The following is a 27,739-nucleotide window of genomic DNA, read 5'->3' on the forward strand; positions in this document are numbered from 1 at the left end:
CCATCCCCCCTGGGGGGTGATTTCTTGCTTTCTGTCTCTCTGTCTCTCTTTCTGGTGAGCACACGTGCCCTGTAGCAAAAACCTCTCAAAAAAATAATAAAGAAATCATAAAAATAATATAACTGATGTAAACTGATCAGAGAATACTGTTATTATAATGCATATGTGTAAGTACATATATTTTTATTTTAATTAGCAAAATGGAAATTAGCAAAATGGAAATTAAATGCAGTAAAGATGCTTTCCATTTTATGATAAACCTGGGTATGTTCTAGTATGATCTTTACAAATGAACTGAGTCTGAGAGTAAGTTCAAGTAAGTTGGGACCAGCAGATGGCATAATGGTTACGTCACTGGACTCCCACGTAGTCAATTGCAGTTCGATTCCTGTAGCCGGAGGCTTAAAACTCAACACCGAGTTTGTGTGTGTGTGTGTGTGTGTGTGTGTGTGTGTGTGCATGTGCATGCCCAAAATCCTGAGAGGAGAAAGGAGGAGAAGGGATTGCAGCATGGCCATCCCTGCAAGGGGGGGAGGGGGGGCGGTGATTTCTTGCTTTCTGTCTCTCTGGCGAGAGAATGTGCCTGATAACAAAAATTTTTACAAAACAAAAAGTAAGTGCAGGTAAGTTGCCTCAGTTACCTATAGTATATGACTTCAAACCTAGGGAGTGTGACTCCAGGACACACATGCTTTTTACAAGCTAGAGAGGGTTGCAAAGATAGTTCTTAAAATTTAATAATAAAGAGAACGAGCAGATGGCAAAATGGTTGTCACTGCACTGCCATGTAGTTAATCGCAGTTTGAGTCCCAGACCCAGCAGCTTCAAATTCACACCAGGTGCTTGTGCGTGCTATGCCCAAAATCCCAAGAGGGGAATGGAGGAGAAAGTATTGTAGCATGGCCATCCCTACTGGGGGTTGATTTCTCATTTTTTCTCTGTCTCTCTGACAAGCAAACATGCCCTATAGCAAAAAACCTCTCTTAAAAAAAAAAAAATTAATGAGGATCCAGCCATTGGCATGGTGGTTGAAGAGGCTGGATCCCGTATGGGTGACTGTGTTGTTTGAGTCCTGGACCTGGCAACTTGAAAAACATGGCACATGTGTGCATGCATGCCCAAAATACCAAAAAGAAAAGAGAAAGGATTACTTTCTCACTTTTCTTCTATCTTTTCTCTTTGCTCTTTCCTCATAAGCATGTATACCCTACAGCAAAACTAAAATAATTAATTCAATAATAGTTATCCTTAAGCTGTCAATAGTAGCTTGTGAACATTCCTTTTTGTCATTTAGAAAGCAATAAAATAGACACCATGTTTTGGTATTGCCTTGATTTAGACTAAGTTTCAGTGAGAAGGAATAAATCACTTAGAAAAATTATTGTCCACAAGAGGGCATCAGATACTTTGTTCCAACTTTAAGTTAAAAATTATATTTGCAAATAATTTCCCTTTACTTGAAAAGTGTTAGATGTTAAATCACAGCTTTTCTTTTGTATATATATGCAGAAGTTACCAGAGGTAATTAAAACTTTAAATTAAGGATGCCATAGTTGTTATATACAACAAATATTTCTTTATTAAATTATTTTGCTGTTAATAAAAGTAGTGGGGAAGATTAACTATATGAAGCACAAATCAAGATAAAGATCACCTGTCATCCCTTGAGCAAATGTGAATGGGGCAGATTTACTTTATATGTCTATGCTGCTAAGTTACTTATAAAATATACTGCTTTTATGATTCTGTATGAAAAATTTCTCATGCCATTGACTTTTTTAAAAACATGATTTTTTAAAAAACATAATTTTTATAGTTTCATGGTATTCATAAGTATGTCTTAAGTGATTAACCAATCTTTATCTCTAGACTACTAAGCTACGTAGTTCTTTGGAAAATACCTTTTTAGTCATGTATCTCAGTAGATACCACCTTTGATGGTGATAATGTGGTAAGAAGTATTCCTTTAAAGTCCAAAAATAAATGGACAAGCCTACTCACATAGCATAACTGCTAATTTTTTAAATCCACACAGAAAATGTATAAACAATACATTTTTTAGTCAAATTGGTAGGTAAACGTATAAAATTCAAAAGAAAAATAGCCAATGTGGTTGATCATTTCAATAAACTCACTAGGAAAAACAGCTTTAGCAATGTATCCATCAGCCATTTCTAAAGAAGTAATGATAATAAAATATACTAATTTTAAAAATAAAAGTGTATTTTTAAGCATTTGAATTTCAACTGAAGTGACTGGAATGTGAGGAAACATAAAATACAGGTTTTTCATCTGAGTTTCTACTAAGTGAAATCTGTTTCATGTTTCTTCTTTTGTCTAGTTAATTGTAACCCTTTAATTTTCTCTGCTGGTTGTGTGTGTGTGAGAGAGAGAGAGAGGAAATACAGAGAATTCAATAATGACAATCAAGCAAATCTATAAAAATTCTGACAATCTGCACTGAGGAGTATTGAGGATTTCTTGCTCACTATACATTCTCGATGTCCAGAACTTGTTTGGTGTAAATAAGAAAAGCATACATGTCTAGACAAGTAACTGACATTAGGAAAAAAAAAAAAAGGCACTAATATTTTGAATATAAAATTAAGAAAATGTATAGGTCAAAATATAGAAGTAATATTCTTAATATGTTCAATGAGAAGACACCATATTTCTGACATGATGACATTGACAAGATCCTTTGGCAAATAATTTTTTAATTATTATTTACTTAATTTTATTTATTCATTCATTTATTTTAATTTGACCAGAGAGAAACACACACACAGAGAGAGAGAGAGAGAGAGAGAGAGAGAGAGAGAGAGAGAAAGAGGGAGAAAGGAAGGCGCCAGGTCCGAGACTCAAACTGTGGTCGGTCATGTGGGAGTGTCCAGCCCCTTAACCACCATGCCACCTGCTGGTCCCTATAATTTTGAAAATACCATTTGTGATACTTGATGCTCACAGATCAGGAAACGGATACACACAAGTAAAATGCAGCATGTGACATAAAGATTTGACATGCAGATTTACTGTACAGTTATTCGCTGACACAGGTCAGGAGTGGCAATCAAAAATATGCAAGTAGGAATTCACTAAAAGTAATAGGTCCCTGGCTAGCACCATAGTGGTTAAAGGAACCAGATCCTTCATGGCCACACAGTTCAAATCCTGGCCCCACTGGTTTGAAAAACACACTGAGCACATGCGCATGGCTGTTGTAATTCCCAACAGGTTGGAAACATGAAAGAGAAGGATTTCAGAATAGCCACACTCCATCAGGGGATGCTTTCTCCCTCTCACTCTCTCACTGTCACTCTCTGGTAAACACACACGCCCCTCTGGCAAAATAGAAAAAAACAAAGATAGATCCCTAAAACATTTTAAATGTTTAATCAATATTCATTTGGGTTTTGTTTGTTTTTTAGAGAGAGAGTTTTGCTATAGGGCAAGTGTGCTTGCGCTGTAGAAACAGAGCAAGAGAGACAGAAAGTGAGATATCAGCCCCTGGGTGGGGTGTGGCCATTCCGCAATCTCTTCACCTTCATTCTCCTGTTAGGATTTTGGGCATGCATGCACATGCACTTGGCATGAGTTTTAACCTGCCAGGTCCAAGACTTGAACCACAATCAACTACATGGGAGTCCAGCAATGTAACTATTATAATATCTGCTAACCCCTATTTAATCAATATTGTCACCAAAATTTTTATATAGTTAAGAATTTTTCTTAAAATATGGGAGTGTTCTTAGTAGTTAATCATATGTATTCATAATATGTGGATCTTCCCTTGAAGTTTGGGTTTTTATTTAAGTTTTTTGCCTTAGGGCATATGTGCTCACCAGGGAGAGACAGAAGCAAGAGACATTAAGAGGGAAAGTGAGAAATCACCACCCAGGGAGAATGGCCATACTACAGTCTTCTCCTCCATTCTCCTCCCACAGTCTTGGGCACGCACATACACATGCCTGACGTGATTTTCAAGCCATAGTGTTTGTGATTCGAACCATGGCCATGTGGGAGTCCAGTGACATAACCACTACACCATCTGCTGACCCCTAAAGTTTGATTTCTTTGCAGTAAAGATTTAGTATATTCTTGAAGCTATGAGACAGCAGAATCAGATTTTTATTTTATTCAGATAGTCCTCACTATATCTAGGGTAGGTAATATGTACTATTTACTTAAATTAAGTAATTTTAGCAAGCATAAATGGTTGGCCGAAGAGACTTATCAAGTGCACACCCCATGGCGGCCACTATGGGCATCAGTAGAAGAATGTGCGGCTGTTGATGCTCAGTGTACGTAGGGCAGTGGTGACTGACTGTAAGACACTGGTCAGGGGCGAGTCAGCTCCTTTCACTGGCGTTCTCCCTGGCTGATATTGCCAGGAGGGGAAATGTCAGAAAAGCAAGAGACCTTCCCTTCTTTTCTTCATAGAGTTTCTCTCAGGACCTGCCAAGGACTCAAGATGCTTAGTAAAATATTAACCATGAATCAGGAGAATTGGATTCTGTTCCAAACTGTGACCTTAGGAAATAAAATCATTTCTGGATCTTGATTTTTTTTTTCATAAAATGATACTGAATTAGATAATATAGGAGCATTGCATAGAATTTATTTTATTGTGTCTTTCATAATGATTTCAACATATCTATCTGGTGTAAAATCAAACCTATGTCTAATATGGCCATCTTTTATTAAATAAATCTCTTGTTTTCCAAATATCCATTCCCTACTGTTCCTTTAGATAAGTTATTTTAGCTTGAGAGCCACCCTTTTAAGTTTCAGATTTGTAAATCCTTAACAGTAAAATGTCTAAATACATTTGGGAGCCATATGAATTTGCAAGACTGAGTAACTGAAGTTGTCAGTTCAGGATGACACAATGATATGTAGAGTAACCAACCCCACTACAATACTCTCTAAGAAGACTGTCTACACTGGTGTTACAGACCAAAATATAATAAGAAGAATCACTTATTGATGGCCTAATGCCAGCCAAGTGCTGTGCTAGGAACTTCATAAAGACTATACATACAGTTTGTTTCTCATTTATTCGGTGGTTGAGACAGGATTTGAACCTCTAACACCAGAGCCTAAATTATTCTGGGGGGGTGAGAGTTATTTATTTAATTTTATTTATTATCATTTTTTAAATTTGCTATAGGGTACGTGTGCTCACCCAAGAAATAAAGAAAACAAAACTGCTAGGTCCAGGACTTGAACTGCAGTCGGCCATGTGGAATTCCAGTGCTTTAACCACTATGTCATCTTTGGCTCCCAGAGCCTAAACTCTTAATCATCCTTTCATTTATAAATCATAACTAAGCACAAACTTTTCTCACCCTAGTTGATTCCACACAAAGTGTCTTTTTTACTCGTGTAAGCTTTGAAAGCACTAACATGTCTATAATGAATTCATTTCTATCACAGGAGCAAAAGGAAAGGGGTTAAGATCTATTCTGTGTGAGGTGCTACACCCATGAGCAGTTACAAGATACTTTAGGATCCGTTACAAGATACTTTAACAAATGAGACCATATCAAAATCAGACCATATGGCCATCCCTCCTGGGATGCTTTTTCACTCCCCTCACCCAGCATTTTCTTTTCTTTTCTTTCTTTTCTTTTTTTTTTTTTTTTTTTTTGGTCTCTCTAGAAGTGCACATACCCTATAGCAAATTTAAAATGGCCCAAAAAGAAATCCCATGTGCACTGGAATCATGCTGATTTTTTTTTTAAAGAGAGATTTTTATTATAGGGCACTTGCATTCACTAGAGAGAAAGTGAAAAATTATGTCCCACGGAATGATTTAACCACCAAGGGATTGCCAAGCAGCAACCCCTTTTTCTCCATTCTCCTAAGATTTTGGGCAAGCATGCACACATGCCCAGTGTGATTTTCATGCCACTGGATCCAGGACTTGAACCTGGAGTTGACCATGTGGGAGTCCAGTTCCTTCTCTATGCCACCTGCTGGTCCCAGGATAGTGCTGAATTTTTAAAACCTATTTTCTTTTTCCTCATTGCCTTTGAGCAAATGGGAAGAGAAGACTCTACCTGTATTTGTATTTTTTTAAGCTATCATTTGTATGCTTAGGTGTGGATTAGCATGGCCAAATCATCTGATGGCAACCTGGGATGATATTATAACTATTTTTCAGTGTTACTTTGGTACTAAAGTGGACGATGTGTAAAGCAACAATGTGTGCAGGAACAAACCTTAAGAACTACCACCTGAAGTTAATCTTTAAAAAAACTGATGTATTTTGGGACTGGCAAGTGGTGTGGTGGTTAAGGTGCTGGACTCCCACATGACCGACTGAGGTTCAAGTCCTGGACCTGTTGGCTTTTTTTCTTGCTTTCCCTTTCTCTCTCTCTCTCTATCTCTCCCTCTCCCTCTCTCTCATTCATCAAATTAAAAAATAATAACAAATGGAATTAAATAAATAATATTTAAAAAAATTTTGGTGTATCTTTCCAACATAACTATCATAGACATTAAAATTATTTTTTTATTTAACTTTATTTATTTTAGTTTGACCAGAGAGGGACAGAAAGAGAGAAATAGAGAGAGAGAGAGAGAGAGAAAGGGAGAAAGCAAGTCACCAGATCTGGGACTTGAACTGTGGTTGGTCATGTGGGAGTCTAGCACCCTTAACTACCATGCTACCTGCGAGCCCCACCATTTATTTTTTTTTTAAGTTTTAACATTTAAAATAGCCTATGAACTTTTAAAATAAAGCTTGAACTGTTATGTAAATATTCTTCTCAACTATATCAGAAATCTTGTCCATATTACAGGAAGTCTAATTCAAACCTCTACATTCACATGTTCATAAGGCCCTATTGCTATTATACATAGCAGACAGTCTCTTCTAGTTGACAGGAGAGAAATTACATTCCTCACACAATTACTTAATTTTACTTTGTGTTCTGTTGTTTCCATGAACACATAAAATGTTCCCTCACCAGATGAAAAGACTGCTGAACGTTGGAAGAGTATGATTTTCCAACGGGTTGCAAACTGTAGTCACCGCTATCTTCTCTGTTATACTCTACTCCCAGAATTGCAAGGTCATGCTTTACTGTTCCCTAGAAATGTTGGCACTGTTGACAGTTCTGGGACTGTGTGAGAAGGAAAATGTCCTACTTAGCAACATTAAGAGCATAGTGCCAGCAGCTAACATTTTACTTGGAATAGTGTGTGACAGCTGACCCCACATGTGACCTAAACACATCTTTCCAAGTGCAAAGTAACTGACTTTCTTTATTAGTTTAGTTTGTGCTGATTCCATAAAACTGGGCAAAAAGTCTTGCAACTTGAAGAAATCAACGGTAAATTAAGAAGACACACTGCAAAGCTTGATACAAACATAACCAAAGCTGCTGCAGTTGTCATCAACAGAGATTTACTTAGAAGCTATTACTTGTTGAACAGTGAGATGAAAAGATGTTTCTGACTTTGAGATGTCTAACATCTGCTTAAAAAGGAGACAGGCACATGAAGACAGGTAACCTTCAACTCCCTATGAGGTTATCAATTTCAGAGGAGGAAGAAACTGGTTGAACCCAGATGATCTCTCTGGTGGTAAGATATAGGAACGATAGGGCCACACAGTCAGAAAAGCAAAATTATAAACAGTTGAGAACAGTATTCTGTGGAAAAAAGTTACATCTGGTATTACAAAGGCTAATTTTATTAATATTTAAGGGTTCCTTCGAATTAGAATAATAGTACAAAAGTAAAATGGGCAAAGGCTATCAACACAATTCTCAAAAAAAAAAAAAAAATTGTAGGTGGCCAGTAGGTGGAGTGGTGGTTAAGGTGCTTGATTCTCACATAATGACCTCAGTTCAAGTCCTGGACCCGGCAGCATGAAACACACTGGGCACGTGTGTGTGTGTGTGTGTGTGTTCAAAAATCCCAGGAAGAATGTAAAAGGGACTAGGGTGTGGCCATGCCCCCAAGGGATGATTTTTCACTTTCTCTCTGGCATGTGCATGTACTCTGTAGAAAAAAATCCCTTTAAAAAATCCTTTTTCCCCCCTTAGAGGGTACATGTGCTTGCCAGAGAGCATGGACACTACTCAACAAGGTATAGTTATACCTTAGTCCTTTTTCTTCCTTTTCTCCACCCTGTCAGGACACTGAGCACACATGCACACACACACCTGGTTTTGTTTCCCAAGTCACTGGGCTAGGATTCAAAACATGCTTGGCTCTGTGGGCTCTGGCTTCCCAGTGCTTCCCAATGCACATGCCTAACCACTGCACTGTGGAGCTGGTTTGCTAGTTTGTTCATTTGTTTAAACAAAGGAAAAGATGTTCAATTAAGTAAATAAAGAAGTAGACTATTAAAACCATGGGATAAAATCAGGAAAAATCTTGAAGTTGGAAAAGATCAGTGTGAATTTGAATGGGATAAGCACTGTCATCCATTGAAAGTGCAGATTGCAGGGACCAGCAGGTGATGTGGTGGTTAAGGTGCTGGACACTCCCACATGGCTGACCATGGTTTGAATCCTGGACCTGGTAGTTTGCGCGCTCTCTCTCTCTCCCTCTCTCTCTTTCTGTGTGTGTCTCTCTCTGATCAAATTAAAAAATGAATGAATAAAATTAAATAATTCTTTAAAAAAAAGAAAGTGCAGATTGCTAAAATGTGTAAGAAGTGTTTTCAATACGGCTATTGAAATACTCTGGATTCAGTACCTCCCCTTTTAGAGATGTATCTTAAAGCTATATTTACACATACGCAAAATGATGTATATACAGATAAACTGAATACGTTGGGTCTTGAAAAATATTTTGCAAGAAAAATACTTTGCATGGAAAAATAAGTCATAACTTTTCTCATGATCCAATAATTTTACTCATTATGCCAAAAGGATGAGATTAGAGACTGTAAATAAGTTATAGTGTATTATTTGATGTAATACTACAGTTTTTTCTAAAAGTTGTTTTATATAGATAGTAGCCACATTAATACAAAATGATGTGAAAGGAGCTGTTAAATTAAAAACAAGTTTGTATAAAATCTTTTTTGAAAAATTACACACGTATATGTAAGTGTAAGGAGAGTGTGGTATTGCAGGTTCAGATATAAAAGTCTGAAGTTAGGCTAGGTTGTGGACTTTGATCTTTAAATTGGAGGCTGTCTAAGAAAGCTGTGGATAAAAGCAGTGAAAATAGTTAATGAGGATAAGACACTGTGGAATGGGGCAGGAGAAGAGGATAGAGAAAGATAGCAAGAGAACAAATAGAGAGGCATGAGATTAGCAGGGCACAGATATGGTTTATTACCTGTTGATGATGACGTGTATAGTATTCTCAACTGGATTGGTCTGAGAAGTATTTCAGGTTGGGTAAAGTCTTTTTACAAGCAAAATGAGAAATAGTGATTGACTGTGTAAAAAATACTTGGAATAATAATAATGATAACGATGACTGGGAAAAATAATGAAAAGCTATTGGGGGACTAGCAGTTAGTGTAATGGCTATGTTGCTGGACTCCCATGTATTCGACCGTGGTTCAAGTCCCGGACCCGGAGTCCCGGACCCAGTGACTTAAACTCACACCAGGCACGTGTGTGTGTGTGCCCAAGATTCTGAGAGGAGAATGGAGAAGAAGGGATTGCGGCGTGGCCATCCACGGGGGGGGAGGGGTGATTTCTCGTTTTCTGTCTCCCTGTCTCTGTCTTTCTGGTGAGCGCACGCTCCCTATAGCAAAAACCTCTCTCTCAAAAAAAAAAAAAAAAAAAAAAAACTATTGGATGATGAAATGGGGATTTTAATGTCTCTCTACTGACTTATGATATGCATGGTATTCCTTCTGGAAAAAGAAATGTAATACACTATAAAGTTATATGTGATTCAATGTAATATAAACAAGATTCTGATGATAATAAATTTTAAAAAATAATTTTAAAAGAAAAAAAGAAAGCTGTGGAGCAAACGAGTGAACACAAGTATTTTAAGAAAATTAACCTAAGAGAATGCAGGTAATTGTAGAAACAAACGGCCATCTATTTGCTTCCCCGATCAGGTGTATTCTTATTTCTTTCTAAAATGGCGCATAGCTTTTTCACGTTTTCTGAAGTTAGATGCTTCCAAGTCCTCTATAAGCAGTAATAAATGAATAGGAAATATTTCTTTTTATAAAATGTACATGAATGAAGCAAATCCTGCCCTTCATACAACATGCTTTTATTGAGCAATTTTCTCTCTGCCAGACAGAAGTATCAGGCCCTAAATAGGCCAGGTATAACAGGTCCATGTTCTAAATCTACCAGCACTCTCAAGACCATTCAGTGTTTCCTTTGTCTGTTCTAAGCTTCTTCTCTCATTCTTCACCCCAGATTTCCTAAATCTTCTCTCTCCACTCAGTTTCCTTAGCTCTTATCTACCCACCCCTGACAGTCAAAAATGTAGCAAATATGCACCCAACTCACTTTCTGGCCTGTGTCTGTGGAGGAAATGTCCTCCCTCCCCTCTTCAAGTTAATTTCTCTGTTTAAATTCTTCTTTCTTGACTCCTTCCCTCTTTTCAGGCCTCACCACAGCCTACATTGATGATGCTCATGTCTCCCCCATCTCAAACTAACCTGGGAATAACTTAAAATACAGAACTTCTTTAAAGCTCTACTTCCTTGAAAAAGTATCATTCCATCTTGTCAGCAAGGTTCACTTAAAAAAGACAAATGTATAACCATTTCATCAAGGACTTCTTTTCACTTGATAAGCAGATGTGAGGTTAACAGTTTATTAAGGTCATCATATTTGGAATAAAGATGAAGAAATAAAGATGTTGATCTATTTATTTAGGTGTTATTGTACCAGCAGAAATTAAATAAACAAAAAATGAGCATGTGCTCCACATGACTTTCACTGTTTTATTAGTCCCCTGTTCATAATTTGCAATCTTCATTACTGTTGTAGGTTGAACTATAGGCCCCCCAAACCCAATTCCTATGTTGAAGGGGGAGTGTGAAAAAGCAGTCCCCATCCCAGGGGGGATGACCGTGCCACAATTCCTTCTCCATTCTCTTCAGGATTTTAGGGCAAGCACCCAGAGGTGCCAAGTGTGTTTTCTCAAGTCACCTGTTTTTTAGAGCCTGAGACTAGAACTGCACTGTCAGCCATGTGGGAATCCAGCCTCTTCAAACACATGCCAACTAGCTGGCCCTGCATACTCATTTTTTTTTTCTCATAACTGTCTTTTGGATGAGACCAGAACAGGTCTCTCAGAATATATGATGTATACTTAATGAATGCATACTTGCCTCTAGTGCCCAGTTTCCTTACTAAATAACCAGTCATTTACTGAGCCAGAAACAGGTAAATAAACCATCTTCAGACTCTTAAAGGAGGCAGATTAAACATGTAAAACAATTAGAATGCAAAAGACTTTGTGTCATAAAAGACCCATGCTGGCAATAAATGGGAGGAGCCCAGGACCACCCCTGATTTAACCATGTGAGTTATTTAACCAAGAAAAATGATTCAAAGGAGATGACATTTGAGCTTAAGATGTGCAGAGCAAACAGGTATTGGATAGGTTGGACAGGTAAACAAGGAGGGGTTTGGCTGTGGAAGTTGCATGTTCAGGAGGTAAGAAACCATGACCCCTTAGATACTACAATAACATGTATTTGGAGGTGTGTGAGAAAACCTCTCAAAAAAACAAAACAAAACAAACAAACAAAAAAAACCCTTGTAGAAAATAAATTAATCTGCTAGGATGGAGGAGAATGACTCACAAACATGTCAAGATCATTCATGATAGTTTTTAATACTTCATGGGAAATTACTTCAAAACTATCATTTCTGTATCTTGTTACTTAATTCATCTAAGTAACGAAGTATGTTTGGTTTACACTTCAGATACACCAACCAAAAAAATGCTTAGTTTCTTGGCTACCTTCCTATCTTTTCACTGTTGCTATTACAGCATCCTGAAATTAATTTGATTATGTCTTAAACTATGCCATCTTTATATATTTCATAACAAATTACTTTGCATTCAATGTTGTAGCAATTTAATCAGCTTGCCATTTGTTAACCAGAAATGTGATTCTGCCTTTAGAGTTCCATTTTACACAAATAAAATATGGCCTAAATTAAAGGCATTAAATTATACTCATTAGTAGTTTCACTTAGTATTATTTTATGATAATCTCAGTTCTTTGAAAGCCTTTGTATTATTATCAGCATCTCAGATACTAGAGGTAAATAAAATACAAAGATATTTTCCTTATTACATGAATTTTGTGTCTTTAAAATCTTCTAGTATCCCTATTAAGTACCTATTTTTAATCCTCATTTTAAGGACTAGGAAACTGAAGCTAAATGAAACAACTAGTAGTAAGTGGTATTTAAACATGCCTGACAAATAAATCCTTTTAACCTAATTCCCATGTAGAAAACTGCATTAATATAAATCTGTGGTTCTCAAATGAGGCAGTCTTGAGATGTTCACAGACACTTCCATCATCACAACTGTGGGAGCTGAGAGGGTGCTACTGATAGCTAACAGGCAGAAGCGACGGTACTGCTAAACATCCCACAATGCACACATAAGTTTCCTACAACAAAATGCTAATAGTGAGCCAGTGCCATGGCTTACCAATTAAGTGCCCTGCATAGAAAGTTGGATCCAACATGGCCAACTGCAAATCGAGTCCCAGTCCCAGTGGCTTGAAAAAAAAAAAAAACCATGCCAAATGTATGTGTATGTATGCATGACCCAAATCCTAACAGAATGGAGAAATAGAGGGAAAAGGGATTATGTCATGACCATGCCCCATTGAGGGTGCTTTCTCTCTTTCTCTCTCTAGCAAGTATGTGCCCACTGGCAATTTAAAAAAAAAAAAAAAAGTTAATAGTGCTGAGGTTGAGAAACTAGTATAAACAAGATATTTCCCAGCATGTCTTTTTAAAGAAGTATTACTTGGTACCAGCAGTTGGTGTAATGGCTATGTCGCTGGATTCCCACGTAGTCGACCATGGTTCGAGTCCCAGACCCAGTGGCTTAAATTCATGCCGGGCACGTGTGCGTGCATGTCCAAGATCCTGAGAGGCGAATGGAGGAAAAGGGATTGAGGCGTGGCCATCCCCCCTGGGGGGTGATTTCTTGCTTTCTATTTTCCTGTCTCTCTCTGTCTTTCTGGCGAGTGCACGCACCCTATAGCAAAAACCTCTCAAAAAAAAAAAAAAAGTATTACTACTCCATCCTGGGTTTTTATCCCCCCAAACCATGATGTTGCTATGTCTCAATCTTCATATACCTCTAAAGTTCATGCTAAAGTCGTAATACAATGTGATGATATTTAGAAGTAGGCCTTTGGTAAGTGATCAGGTTGTGAGGGTTCTATATTCACGAATGAGGTCAGTCCCCTATAAAAGAGGACTCATGAGGCAAGCTCCCTTGCCCTCTTCTACCACACCGGGGACACTTGGAGGCACCATCTTTGAAGTAGAGGGCAGGCCATCACCAGACACTGAATCTGTCAGTGCCTTATCTTCCATTTCTCAGCCTCCTAAAGGAATTTTGTTAATAGCAGTGGGAATAGCCTAAGACAGATGTGTACACATGTAATTCATATAAGCATGCAAACTTTTAATGCACCTTTTTAAAACCTATTTACTGTCGCTATGAGTAAAAATGAAAGACAGAAAGAGACAGCACCCTCACCAGGGTCCTGAAGCCATGCTCCACCCTCCCCTCCCCCAGCTTTCAGCCAGCTCCAGATCAGAGGCTTACATGTGACTGGCTTGCCTAGAGAGAAGTCTCTGGACCTGAACCATGAACCCTCCCCAATGCTGACTTGTCTTGCAAAGCATTGTGCTTCACTGCTGCACCTGGCTCCCTTAAATGTATCTGAGAAACTCTTCAGTTTATACTACAAGTTTTGAAATCGACACAGAACTCTGGAAATTCAACCCCCTATATTACATAATATAGTCTCATGCAAATACATGGAGTGGAGAAATACGTCTGTATGTTTGTCACATGCTCCTTGATATATGATTGTTGTAATATTTAATTTTTTTTTCTGTTTAAATACATAGTAGAGGAGAGAAACCTTGAAACAGGAATGCAGGAAAGAATATGTTGATGCTTTAATAAATACTTTTTAAGGCACAATAAAGCCACACCATGAGGCAGAAAACTGCTTTCTTGATTTTATTTCAAAAGTACACAAGGTCACAAAACTAGAGCAAGTTTTTGTCTTTTTAAACAAATTTGTTCTTACAAATTTCAAAATCTGCACCATTGGGTTATGTAAGCCAGAAATTTTAAATACAAAACCTGAAACTGACACTATCAATTTCCTACTTTGCAGACATGTGCCAAATATTTTTCTCAGTAGTACAAGAGTCTTACTAAAATTCACAGTTAAGGACGAGAATAAGTAAATCAATGAGCTGTGGTTCTCTTAACACTTGTGACATTAAATAAATTATCAGAAAAGGCAAAAGTTCTTTGATGGAACTTTTACTGTTCATAACTAAAACCAAATCAACGGATTTTCACGATATTCTTAAATTACAAAATAGGATATATATTTTGTAAAACTTGATTTAATTAGTAGGAGGCTGATGTTACCATTATAAGATAAATGATCAGCCTTCCCTAAAGAGAAATAAACAGAACCACAATTCACAAATTTATTTATATTCTTCCCTGCTTCTGTAACATTTAGAAAAGTAATTTGTGCTCAGTTATGGATTGGTTAGTGTCAAAATAGGCAAATGAGTATCAAACTCTGTTGAAGGACATGTTGCCTTATTGCTGGAATATCCAAAGGCATCTGAAATATTAAAACTTGCCCAGAAACATTTACACTACTAAACACAAGAATATTAAGATATATGTACATATATATAATATATAGTCACAAGTCACTAAAGTTAAAATTGTGCCAACATTTTCTAACTACTCATGTGACACAGCAAAGCATAAACCACATGAAACATGAACGTTTTCTGTTCACACTGGAATAAGGCATCTGAAAGCCCTAAACACTGTTGGAACAAAAATTAGAAAGTCCAAACATTCACATAACTTAAAATTTACATGCTGAACACACACAAGATGTTGAGCAGTTATTTTTAAAAGTGAATGTGATAAGCCAATTTTGTGCAAAGAGTTATTTCCACATTTGATCCAAATTTCTGCGTGCCCCTCTACTTATTCCAAATTTCCAGAACTCAAACATAAATTTTAAAAAATATCTTTTAAATAAAAATCAGATCATTTCTTTATATCCATAGTTAGGATAATTTGGGGTTTTTTTTCAGTTAATCTCCCCCTAAGACACACTTAGAATGTGTTTTTACTGTAACATGTCCATGGCAGAAAGCTCAAATTTAAGAGAGTAATCTGTCCAGAATAACTGTCAATGTGATCAATTATAGACTTTTTTTTTATAGGAGCCAAGTGTTATTAGTAAGATAACAAGGGAATACTAGTAAGATTGCAAATAAGGAAAAGAATACTTATAATCCACTCAATATTTAAAATACAGAACTATAGATACTCTACAGGATCATTTCACTTTAACTTTAAAAAGATGGCATAGTCTCATCGTCAGTGCCATCCTTGACTGGTGTCTGTCTCTCTAACTGACATGCTTTAATAATGCTATGCTGAACTACTAGAAGACTACCAGTAGTCATTCTAGAATAAATATCTGGGATCTCTAATTCAACTGAAAGAATATAATTTGAGAAACTTTCAGTACTACCTGATCTTTGGATCAACTGAAATTTTACAATGAGAGTAGCTGGAAACATAAGCCTAAAACAAAACTATACTTGCTAAACTCACACCCACGAGGTCTTTTCAAGCTACATAAATTTCAGATTGCTTGGTATACATCTAAACTCAAAGTCTTTCTGGAAGAGATTCTGATTTGCTTATCACCAATAGGAATGCTAAGAGAAGGGAAGTCTTACACAAGTCCACTTTCTGAAGTAATTTCTGCTTAGACTGATAGCATGATCTTCATTAAATAAAGATCAGGAATAGGAAGGATGAAAATGTTTTCATTGTTACAAGTCTGTGTCCTCTGTTTATTCTCATATCTTATAAATAAAATTTTATTCATATAAAACAGACCGAACATTTGGCAATCAAATATAGCTACTGTTATTAAATCAGAAACAGTCAAAAAGTGTTGGGGATGCTGATGTTTTCAGTTTTTATGAATAACATAATCATTTAAGTTATGCTCAAAAAGAACAAAAAAGAGGCAAGATTGAAAGTATGAGGATAGAAAGGTGTCACAGTGATGCACTTTTAAGAAACAGTACCTTCACCTCTAAGCACCTGTCAGGTGGTAGCTAGCTCATAGGCACCAGAAATTCATAACAAATTAAATTACCCAAAAGGCACAGTTAAAAATGTTAACACAAATATAAAAGTAATCTTATGTAAAGTTAAAAACCTATTTTAAAATGCTTTAGAATATGTAAAACTATACACTAATCCATTACACATTCAGCTTAAGTTTAACATTAAGAAATGTACACAATACTTTGCCTAATCATAAGTACATGCCAACATTTACTTATAATGTAGCATTTACCACCACAGCACCGAAAGAGATGAACAGGAACCAACTCCCTACTAAAATCTAGGGAAAAGGTTTTAGAGCTAGTGAAATAATTTATTGCAGACCTTACTTACTAAAACGAAACTGTTGGTTCATTCTACTGTATTCACATTCCCTCGCAATCTTAAGGGAAATACAATAAATCCACTTTTCTCTACTAAAACAGTATTTAATACATTTGGCAGGCAGGAGTATTCCCTTTACTCCTTTTTCTTTCTTTTTTTCTTTTTAATTAAAGAATAAATCACTTTCACAAAACTAAGACTCAAACTTGATATGCTGGAACTACACAAAAATGTGTTTGGCCACAAAACAGCAACGGTATCCTCCCAAGTCTGGACTGCAGAATTAATGGAGGACCTTTATTTGCTTAAACTGCATTTGATCATTCTGAGTAAATATATAAAGAAGATTATATTCCAGAAACTGCATTCAAGAGGTTAAATTTAGGATTACATGTTTTTAAAAGAATAAATAATATGCAATATTATTCAAAAACAAAACAAAACCTCTGTGCCAGGAAAAAAAAAAAAACACTAAAAATTTAGAATTGATAATTAGGGAATTTTAATCTATAATTGTCAAATAATAAATTTTTTTGTTAGAAAAATATCATCTGAACTGGAGAGAGCCAGTGCTTAGCTGGGAACTATGGAATAGTGTATCTTTAATCTGGCTGGTCACCATTTTGAAGATCAGTAAAAGGCCTCGAGGCATCAGATCAATATTCAAGAAAATCTGTACCCACCATTGCACCAGTAGTGCCATGTAGCTAACAGTACATGTTCTAATGACTCTGATAGATGCTTCTTCACTTTAGCACATAAAGAGAGCTTACTATGCTCCTGATGCCTAAAGCAATCTATCATCTATCAATAAATATTTAAGACCATCATTTCATAGATAAAGTTTATGAACAACTTGAAAAACTAAAAATCCTTAAATAATGTAGTGTTTTCTGTTATTACGGATATTCCAAACACATTTAGACTTTCCAAAGAAGCTTTAAAAACATGTACACAAATATACATAAGTAATCTTGCCACAGATGTTTCTTTACTAATTTGGGGGAGAGATTTCTGAGTCATAAGTAAATGACACATCCTAAAAATAATGGAAGAGATGACAAAGTACCACTTCCAAATGATTCAAGTATTAACTTGGTATGCACGTAAATTCACTAATGTCTTCACCTATAATTTCATATTCAAAGTGCTACATGTTACTTGGGTATTGATATTTAGAAGCCTTTAAAATCAACCTCTTAAGGGAAATCCAGCTTTTGTGACTTTGTCTTTGCTAACTTTAATGCCTTTACTCTTTCAATATAACCACACAAAATTTCTTGAAGTATATTTCATACAGTTTGTGATCAACTTCTTTTTGATATATTTTGAGGCTGGTAACAAAATTAAGACCAGCGTAGGTTTCATACATCAAGAAAAGAAAAGAAACACAGAATAGATGAGAGCTACAAAGGCTCTACACTATAGACCCATCCTTGCTCTGTGCTGGAATCATCACAGGAACCGCTCCCATTCGACTTAGATTAGGGGCAGCTACCTTGGCAGGTGGGAGAGTTGGACTCTGAGGAGCACGTTCAAAGTCTTCACTTGGTACTTGGTTATACTGAGTCTTGGAATATCCCTCCATATTGGAAGGAGACATGGATCCCAGAGATGAATGATTGCTGCCAATGTAGCTTCTGGCAGTGGACGTACGGCTCTTTGGAGGAGGGACGTCTTCCCTGGAATGCAAAGTCCCCAACACAAGTTAAAGAAGACATTTTTAAAACCATATGTTTATGTAAGCTATCAATCATGGGCAAGAGCCTCTATTTAAGTCGTAATAGTAAGTTCAGTTATGTGTTGCTTAACGATGGGAATACAGTCTGAGAAATGCACTGTTAGACAATTTCAGTACTGTACCAACATCACAGAATGTACTTACACGAACTTGAATAGCATGGCCTCCATACACGTAGGCTAAATGGTATAGCCTATTGTTCCTTTTGGGACTACCATTAAGTAAGAGGCCTGACACTGAAACATCCTTATGCAGTACATAGCTATATGTCACAAAAAAGGCAGGCAGAACAAGGCATGATGTCATAATCTGCAAATCTGTCCCTATTTCGAATAAGGAGTATTTATGTTCATACATGATGAAATAATTTTTACACACTTGTATATAGTTCTATAACATTATAAGGGACAAATCTCAATAGTTTCACATTCTAGCATCACGGATAAAAATAACCTGTTTACAGGAGACAGCAGGTGGTGTGGTGGTTAAGATGCTGAACTCACACAAGGTCAATCACGATTTGAGTCCCAGAGCTGGTGGCTTGCTTTCTCTCCCCACCCCCCACCATGCATGTGCCATATAACAAATTAAATAATAATAAAACTAAATAATTCTTAAAAATAATAATAACCTACTTATCATGTAACACTTCATAGTGATAAAACATTAACACTTGGACCAGCCTCCTAGATTAATAAAGGAGCCAATCCCATATGTCCAACCATGGTTCAAATCCTGGTTCAGTGGCTCAAAAAACATGCTGGGTCCATGTACACACATGTTCTAAATCCCAAAAGAATGGTGATATGGAGAAGGGATTGAAGCACACTCATGCCCTAAGGAGGGGAGCTTTTCCCCTCTCTGTGGTGAGTGCACACACTCTCTGGTGATTATTAAAAAAAAAAAAGTTAACAACTACAGATTTATTTGTATCCCTCTACTCCTCCAGTAAAGAAATTCTTTTTTGCTATGAAAGTTGTCAAAGATCTTAATCAAAAACCTTGCAGATTTAAGTTTGCAATAACTGGGAACTTAGGCATAAGAATTTTTATACCAGGCACTGACAAAGAGTACGAGTTTCCTTTGGTGCATTTTAAAAATACAAGTGCTCAGACCCCAGTCACATCTACCAAATGTCAATTTCCAAGGTGTTAAATCATGTGTTTTTATTTCTAAAAGTCTTATAATCTGGTACCAGCAGATAATATAACAGTTACATTGCTAGACTTCCACATGGCTGACCACAGTTCAAGTCCCAGAAGTGGCAGCTTTAAACTCACACCAGGCACATGTGCATGTATGCCCAAAGTCTTGAGAGGAGAGTGGAGGAGAAAGGATTACAGTATGGCCATCCACCCTGGGGGGTGATTTCTCACTTTCTGTCTCTATCTTTCTGTCAAGCATACATGCCCTATAGCCAAAATCTCTTGGGGAAAAAAAAAAAAAAAACAGTCTTATGATCCAATATACATCACTAGTTAAGATCTACTGGTTAATGAGAAAAATAGGATTGGATGGTGGTTCACAAGTAAATGCAATGCTTCGTGAGGCTGGACCACAGGGGAAGTTTCTAGGTTCGCATCTGGAGATCTCCCTAAAAGTGCCAGGCACACATGTATCTATAATCCAGGGTTAGCTGGAGCCTGGGGATAAATCGAGCCCCTATTGGGGCTCCTCCCCATCTTACATAGTCATGACAGTAATAAACTTAAGAATATTTATGAAAAATCAAATCACACTACCAAGGCTTCTACAAACTATTCATGTCTCTTGACATAATCTCTCTTCTTTTTTTTAAGAGGTTTTTGCTATAGGGCGTGTGCGCTTGCCAGACAGAGAGAGAGAGAGAGACAGAAAGTGAGAAATCACTCCCCAGGGGGGATGGCCATGCCACAATCCCTTTTCCTCTGTTCTCCTCTCAGGATCGTGGGCACGCATGCACACGAGCCCAGCGTGAGTTTTAAGCCACCGGGTCCGAGACGCGAACCGCGGTCGACTACATGGAAGTCCAGCAACATAGCCATTATGCTAACTGCTGGTCCCAACATAATCTCTTTTTAATGTCCAGAAGGCACATGTACTCACCAGAGACAGAAAGCACCTCCCAATCAGATGTGTCCATGTTGCAATCCCTTCTCCATTTCACATCCAATCAAGATTTTGAGCACGCACACATACATACCCAGTTTGTTTTACAAACCACCAGGGCCAGGACTCAGAACTGTGGTCAGTCACACAGGATCCAACTCACTTAACCCCTAGGTAACTGGACCTTCCTGATACAATTTCTTTTTTAAACCTCAGCATCTCCATTTTTGAAAACGCGATCCTTGTCATTTTATTTTGAGAAGGCAATCTGAAGGTAATTATTTTGAAGTTGTTCAGAAAATAGGGTACAAGAAAATTTGGGTTGAGGGGCACAGTGAAGGGGTGGTTTTACTTGTACACTTGAAAAGAAATGCTCTCAAATGTGTTGAATGGAGAAGCCAGAGTTTTTATCCAATTCTCATAGGGTAGATGCTTTGTATGTGATTAAGAGAATTAAAGCTTTAGAGACATATACTTGAGATGCATCAGTCAACTCATATTTTATGTAATTACCTGATATCATGATGAACTTCTTTTTCATATTTTTCTTCTCTGCGTTTTTTATGACAGCAAAAGATGATAAGACCAATGAGCACTAGAGCAAGCAAAGTTCCTATAATAGCTCCCGCGATTGTTCCAGCTCTATTTGAAGCTAGAATAAGATGTTAACAGGAATTAATAGTAAAACAAACCTGTATGTATTGATATTGATGCAGGATACACATTAATAGATTGATTTCACTGCATAGCAACTTTAAAGGACAAATTAGCCTTTTTGATCCAGGGTAGAAATCCATAAAAAGATCATAAAAAGTTCTTTTGAACTATATAATCTATTTCAAGCATAAAAATGAAATGGGCCAGCAGGTGGCATGGAGGCTGGATCCCATATGACCAAGTCCACAGTTCAAGTCGCAGACACAGTCGCCTGAAAATCATGCTGGGTTCATGTGTACGCATGCCCAAAGTCCCAAGTAGAGAATAGAAGAAAAGGGACTGCACTGCAGCATGGCCTTTCCCTAGAGGAGGTGGGGTAATTTCTTACTTTCCCTATCTCACTGTCTCTCTCTGGTGAGTGCACGCACTCTATAGCAAAAAAAAAAACTTGGAGGGAAAAAAAGACAAAATCTGTCTATAAGATTTTAATGCTCAGAGCTATCCTGGTTAGCACATATGAAAGTTCTATGCTATTCACACTTACAATGACTAGAAATGACATGACAGTTGACTCGACAACTCTTACCTTCTTAATATTGCAATGGTTTTTTTTTTTTTTTTGAGAGGTTTTTTTTTTGCCATAGGGTACGTGTACTCGCCAGAAAGACAGAGAGAAACAGAGACAGAAAGCTAGAAATCACCCCCTGGGGGGATTGCCACACCGCAATCCCTTCTCCTTCATTCTCCTCTCGGGATCTTGGGCACGCACACACATGCGTCTGGTGTAAGTTTAAGCCACTGGGTTCGGAACTTGAACTGTGGTTGACTACATGGGAGTACAGTGACATAGCCATTGCACCAACTGCTGGTGCCAATGAAGGTTTTTATTAATAAGACATATTATTTTTTCCTCTCCATGAACTAGAAAAGTTAATAACCAACTTGTATTGTATTCTGATCAGTTAGCAACCCCTTGCCCTAATACACAATTGCCGACTGAATTCATGGCAGTTATATAAAGAAAACAGGAACATTATCACAACAGGTGGAGAGAAGATACTTACGAGGAACAACGTCCAGGCGAAGCAAGCATTGATCAGAGCCCACTGTGTTTTTGACTGTACAGCTATACATCCCAGAGTACTCAGAAGTGGCATTTTTTACAGATATAACAGATGAAGTCATTTCTATGGGAAAATAAAAAAGCAAAATCACTTTTATAGCCTGTATGTTCTGAGTTTTTAGTAAAGGTAAATCTAGTTAAGTTTGAAGATTGAGTTAACAGCAAGACAGGCCAAGGCTGGGTGTATACAAACTCCCACAAGCCACAGACATGCCTCCTGAATTCAGGCAAACATGATAACTGCAGTACTCCAACACCCCCACAGCCACAGTGCCAAAGCCAAAATGTGGGTGTTGGGGTACTGCACTGCAGCTACAAACATATTTTAAGCTATATCTAATTACAAAAGCATTTCACTCCACAAAGACTCTTTCATGCTGCAGGAACACTTGCAAAGCCCCCTAGATAGCAGAAACATAGAACAAAGTCAGAAGACATCATGTAGTTTGGCCTCTTGGGTTTTTTTGTTTTATTTTTTTTTGCTTGTTTTTTATTTTTTATTTTTTATTTTTTTGCTATAGGGCACGTACACTTGCCAGACAGATAGAGACAGAGAAACAGAAAGCAAGAAATGACCCCCCAGGAGGGATGGCCACGCTGCAATCCCTTCTCCTCCATTTTTCTCTCAGGATCTTGGGCAAGCATGCACACGCGCCCAGCCTGAGTTCAAGCCACCAGGTCTGGTCGACTACATTGGAGTCCCAGAGACATAGCCATTACGCTAACTGCTGCTCCTGGCCTCTTCGTTTGAAAAAGAGAGGCACAGGGTAAAACCTAAATAAAGACCAAGGCTGAATGAAACATACCTATCAGTTTAAACAGATCAGTTGTAATAAACAAGGAGGTGATCAGATTTAGCTGATCTGCAATTTTCAATCCATAGTTGGTGCAACACAGCTTTATTTACTTGGTTTTGTTCTGTTTTTACAGACACATAATGGGCAAAGTATTTTCCACATAAATCTTTCCAAGTATTCAAGATCTAACTCTTACTATACTTCAGTCCGCTAATTTATAATCATGATCATTTCCTATAGAAAAAAAAAAAACAAAACAAAAACTACCTCAGTAGAATGTCCTAAAATGTAATATCATAACAGGAAATTTCTCTTCATTTATATTATATAACACTAAGTTGTTGTTATAGAACACCGAATAATTGCTATGGAAATTGTTCTATTAAAAAAAGGGTAGGTACTGAGACTAGCAGTTAGTGTAATGGCTATGTTGCTGGATTCCCATGTAGTTGAACGCGGTTTGAGTCCTGGACCCGGCAGCTTAAACTCACACCTGGAGCATGTGCGTGAGTGTCCAAGATCCCATGAGAATGGATTGTGGCGTGGCCATACCCCCTGGGGGAAGATCTCTTGCTTTCTGTCTCTTTGTTTCTGTCTTTCTGGTAAGTGCCCGCACCCTATGGCAAAAACCTCTCCAAAAAACAAAAAAAAAAGGAAGATACTTAAAAACATAAACATACAAACCCTACTAGATTTGCACCAAATCAAAGACACACAGTTCAAAGCATGTATCACCAGCAATACCTGCTAACCACGGGGTGGGCATTCTCTGTGTGTCAGACAATTTTTGCCATTCGTATCGTAATGGAGTGGAACCTTCTTTTGGTTCACATTTCAGTTTAAAATCATTTCCAATTTCTTCTGATCCATCAACGTAACATTTTGTACCTGAAGGCTTAACTGCAAAAAATGAAGTACAACTTTACATAAGATAATAAAATTAAATTTTATAACAATTACAGCATAGTACACCACCACTAACTCATCAGCTGGTTCTGGGTTCAGAATGGACAAGAGAATGAAAGACCATAACAGGCAGTCCACATCGGCTTACTTAGCTTTATCCAACACAAAACAGGAAAAAATAAACTCAGGCAAGTAGCCACTGCATAAAGAGTTGACAACATCTCAGCCACAATTGAAGGTCCATTCTATGGTGGATACCTGAAAAACGCAAGGGGAATATGACTGTGCCACTTGAGACTCAAAGAAGCACTTCCTTCTACTCCTTACTTATTTTTCTTCTCCATCCTGTCCTCTTAAGTATGTATAGTGCCATACTTAAGTATGCCATCCCTTTTAGTGCCATTAATCCCACAATTAGAGGATTTACAATCAATAAAGCTGATAAACAGGGACAATTCACTTACTACAAGGAGGACCAATTAATATTCCACATTTACATGAACTCAAATGTAAATCCCAGACAATATTCCAGGTCCCCCTGGGTGACTGATCCTGTAGGTGCTAACCCCATTAACAACTCACATCGATCTTGGATTAATACCTTGACATTGTATATCCTTCTGCTGAATTTTAAGGCATAATATTCTTAAAATAAAATTAACATGTTAGTCATGTGGGCTACTTTTTTTTAAGAATTATCTCATTTAACTTTATTTATTTATTTATTTATTTATTTATTTAAATTTGACCAGGGAGGAACAGAGACAGAGAGAGAGAGAGAGGGAGAGGGAGAGAAAGTGAGAAAGCAAGCCACCAGGTCCAGGTGTCAAACCATAGTCAGTCATGTGGGAATCTAGCACCCTCAACCACCATGCCCCCTGCTGCCTCCCAAGGCTGACTACTTTTAACAAATGTATGTATATGTCTATTACACACAACTCTGATCCTCTCCCAAGAAAGTTCCCTCACGTTGGCTAGAGTATATCTCACTCCAAAACCCTGGCCCACACAGCCAGTGATCAAATTTCTATGGCTACCTATACATTTATATAGTTCTGCTAGTTTTGGAGTACTGAGGTCAAGGGGCTGCAGCTGGTGAGGCCATCTTGCTGGTAGGGACTCTACAAAGGCCTAAGGTGGCCAAGGGCATCACATGTTCAGGGCAATATTAAATGTGTCCGTTCTGATCTCTCCTTATAAAGCCACCAGTATTTAATTCAAGGCCCTGCCATTATGACTTTATCTAATCCTAACTGCCTCCCAAAGGGTCCACCTCATAATATCATAGTCAGATTACACCCTAACACCATCACAATAACAACCAATTTTATTTTATTATTTTTAAGTTTTTTCTTATAGGGCATGTGTGCTTCTTGATGAGAAAGAGATTTAGAGGGACAGTGAGGAATCATCATCTGGGGGGATGGCCACACAACAATCCCTTCTCCTCCATTCTCCTCTCGGGATCTTGGGCACGCACACACACGTGCCTGGTGTGAGTTTTAAGCCACCGGGTCCAGGATGTGAACCGCGGTCGACTACGTGGGAGTCCAGCGACATAGCCATTACACTAACTGCTGGTCTCTCATTTCTTTTTTGTTAATATGTGGTTTTTTTAAATTTTATTTTCTAATTATTTTGCATTTAATCATTATACATCTTTACAGCATACAAAATGAATTTTCTCAACATGAATACACTACATATTAGTTCAGCCAAAGATATTAACAAACATATTAAATGTAACATTTATAAAGATTAGTTTACATATATGTTTGACTTAATCTTCATAAAATCAGAAAGAAAGTAAATACCTGATAATTGAGAGCCATGACTACGCACATTTTAACAACTGTGGGCTATCTGAGTTCAATGGAAAAAAAAAAAACTCTTTGGAAATAGAATAACTGATATCAAACTAGAGAGAGCAGAAAAGTAAGTAACAATGATTTTTCCTTCTTTTATTTATTTATTTTCTTTACATTCAATCACTGTATATCTTTATAGCACATAAAATAGATTTGCCCAATCTGAATACATTGCATATTAGTCCAGTCAAAGATATTACCATATACATCATCATAACCAGATAATTTTCCATTTTAGTGTTTGTTAGATGATTTTGCATCTTCTTTTTATTTTCCCCCTTGATTCCTTTCAGCATGTTTTCAAGCCGCCAGGTCCAGGACTTGAACCGCACTGTCAGCCATGTGGGATCCAGCTGCCTTAAGCACCACTGCACCTGGCTGGTCCAATAATAACCAGTTTTCACACATGTATTTTGGGAGGACACATTTAAGCTACAGCAAAATTACTATAACACAAAGTTGCTGATCCATTTACCTACTGATGTACACGATTCCAGTTTGGGTAGTACCTAATTGGCCAGAATGACCACATGTGTATTCTATCAAAATCGGACTGACCAGTGAGGAAGGCACTATAAAAAACTGTGGAAAGCCAACAGAAAAGAGTTACAATTCTGAAGGATTCTAAGAGACTCTAAGGGAAGCTGTGATCTGCTCTCAATCAGCTATTCCTGAAAGATTAGGAGAACTGGGAATGAAACAGAGAGTGGGTGCTGTCCGAGACATTGTTTCGTATAAACTCTGGAGATGGCTTTATCTTTTATCTATCCTCCTAGCCTGATAAATGGTAGGACTGCTTATTTTTTCTTTCTGAGTCTAAGCTAATTTTCATACTTGCAGTCTTAGGTGGGTTATTTTCTCATTCCTACGAATAAAAGAAAATGGGTTTTTATAGTTTGTTCTTAAGTGCCAGAGGGTGTATGAGCACACAGTCAAGACAGCGCAAGGATTGTGCACACACCCACAACTGGGTTTCATTTCACCACAATCCTTTTTTCTCGAATTCTTCATGTAGTCAGGATCCTGGCATGTGCATACACCCAGCATGTTTTCCAAGCCACCAGGGCCATGATTTGAACCCTGTTCAGCAACATAGTGTCTGACTTACTCTGTGCACCATCTAACTACTGCTCTGGGGCCAGCCCAGGCTTCTCAGTTCTGCTCTACTATGGACAAAACTGCTTAAACACACATGTAAACACTGGCATGTTTTCCTTTTTCTTGGTAGTAGCTGAGTCATATGGTAAGTATGTGTTTAACTCAGTAAGAAATTGCCAAACTACTTCCCAGAATTGGCCAATACAATTTGTCATATCCAGTGGGGTTGTCAGTCATGATTTTATCTTATTCCTTCATGCATTTCTTGTTCCTTCTTAATAAATTTGTCCTTCTCCCTTCATATATTACAATGCATACGTTAAAAAATATGCCAGCCCACAATGTGTACTTTCTAAAAGGATCAACAGAGGTACTTACTATATTGTTGATTTGTCTAAACAAATTTGCCATTTTTTCAGATTGATCTATTACCCTGGAACCTGTATCAATTGGACTTTGAAATATGTTTTACAAATCATTTCAGCCTGCAAGTCCTCAATAAAATAAACCTTGTTCTCCCCCATTTATTCAAACTATCAATAAATCCTTTATTAGAACAAACTAGCAGTAAATTAAATTTTAAAGTGATGCTTTGTACACCAAACAGCTATTAGTCATAGCAGTATTCTAATCCTAACACTAACCTTCATCCTTTCTACTTAAAATAACAAACAGTTATTTAAAGCTGCTAGTGAGGAAACACAGGGCCAGCTAAGCTAAGATCTCAAACTCCATCAATAGAGCAACATTTCATCAACGCTGGTTTCTCAACTCT

The 27,739-nt window shown here is 37.5% G+C and overlaps 1 protein-coding gene across 2 annotated transcripts in view; it reads right to left on the minus strand.

Moving 5' to 3' along the window:
• The window catches only part of CXADR (CXADR cell adhesion molecule), a 42,527-nt gene that overhangs the window by 6,576 nt on the left and 8,212 nt on the right, over positions 1–27,739 (minus strand). Inside the window, exons 2-5 of one of the 2 annotated variants that reach the window (XM_014583098.1) lie at positions 23,837–23,992; positions 22,237–22,359; positions 21,029–21,167; positions 18,185–18,368 (exon numbers count right to left, since the gene is read on the minus strand). In XM_014583098.1, coding sequence (XP_014438584.1) covers positions 18,185–18,368; positions 21,029–21,167; positions 22,237–22,359; positions 23,837–23,858 — 468 coding nt within the window. In that variant the 5' untranslated portion in view covers positions 23,859–23,992. Of the gene's footprint in view, positions 1–14,172; positions 18,369–21,028; positions 21,168–22,236; positions 22,360–23,836; positions 23,993–27,739 lie in introns of those variants that run through there. The other variant, XM_014583097.2, reaches the window with a different exon arrangement.

The sequence above is a fragment of the Tupaia chinensis genome, unplaced genomic scaffold (assembly GCF_000334495.1).
Source record: "Tupaia chinensis unplaced genomic scaffold, TupChi_1.0 Scaffold144041_1, whole genome shotgun sequence".
Lineage (NCBI taxonomy): Eukaryota > Metazoa > Chordata > Mammalia > Scandentia > Tupaiidae > Tupaia > Tupaia belangeri.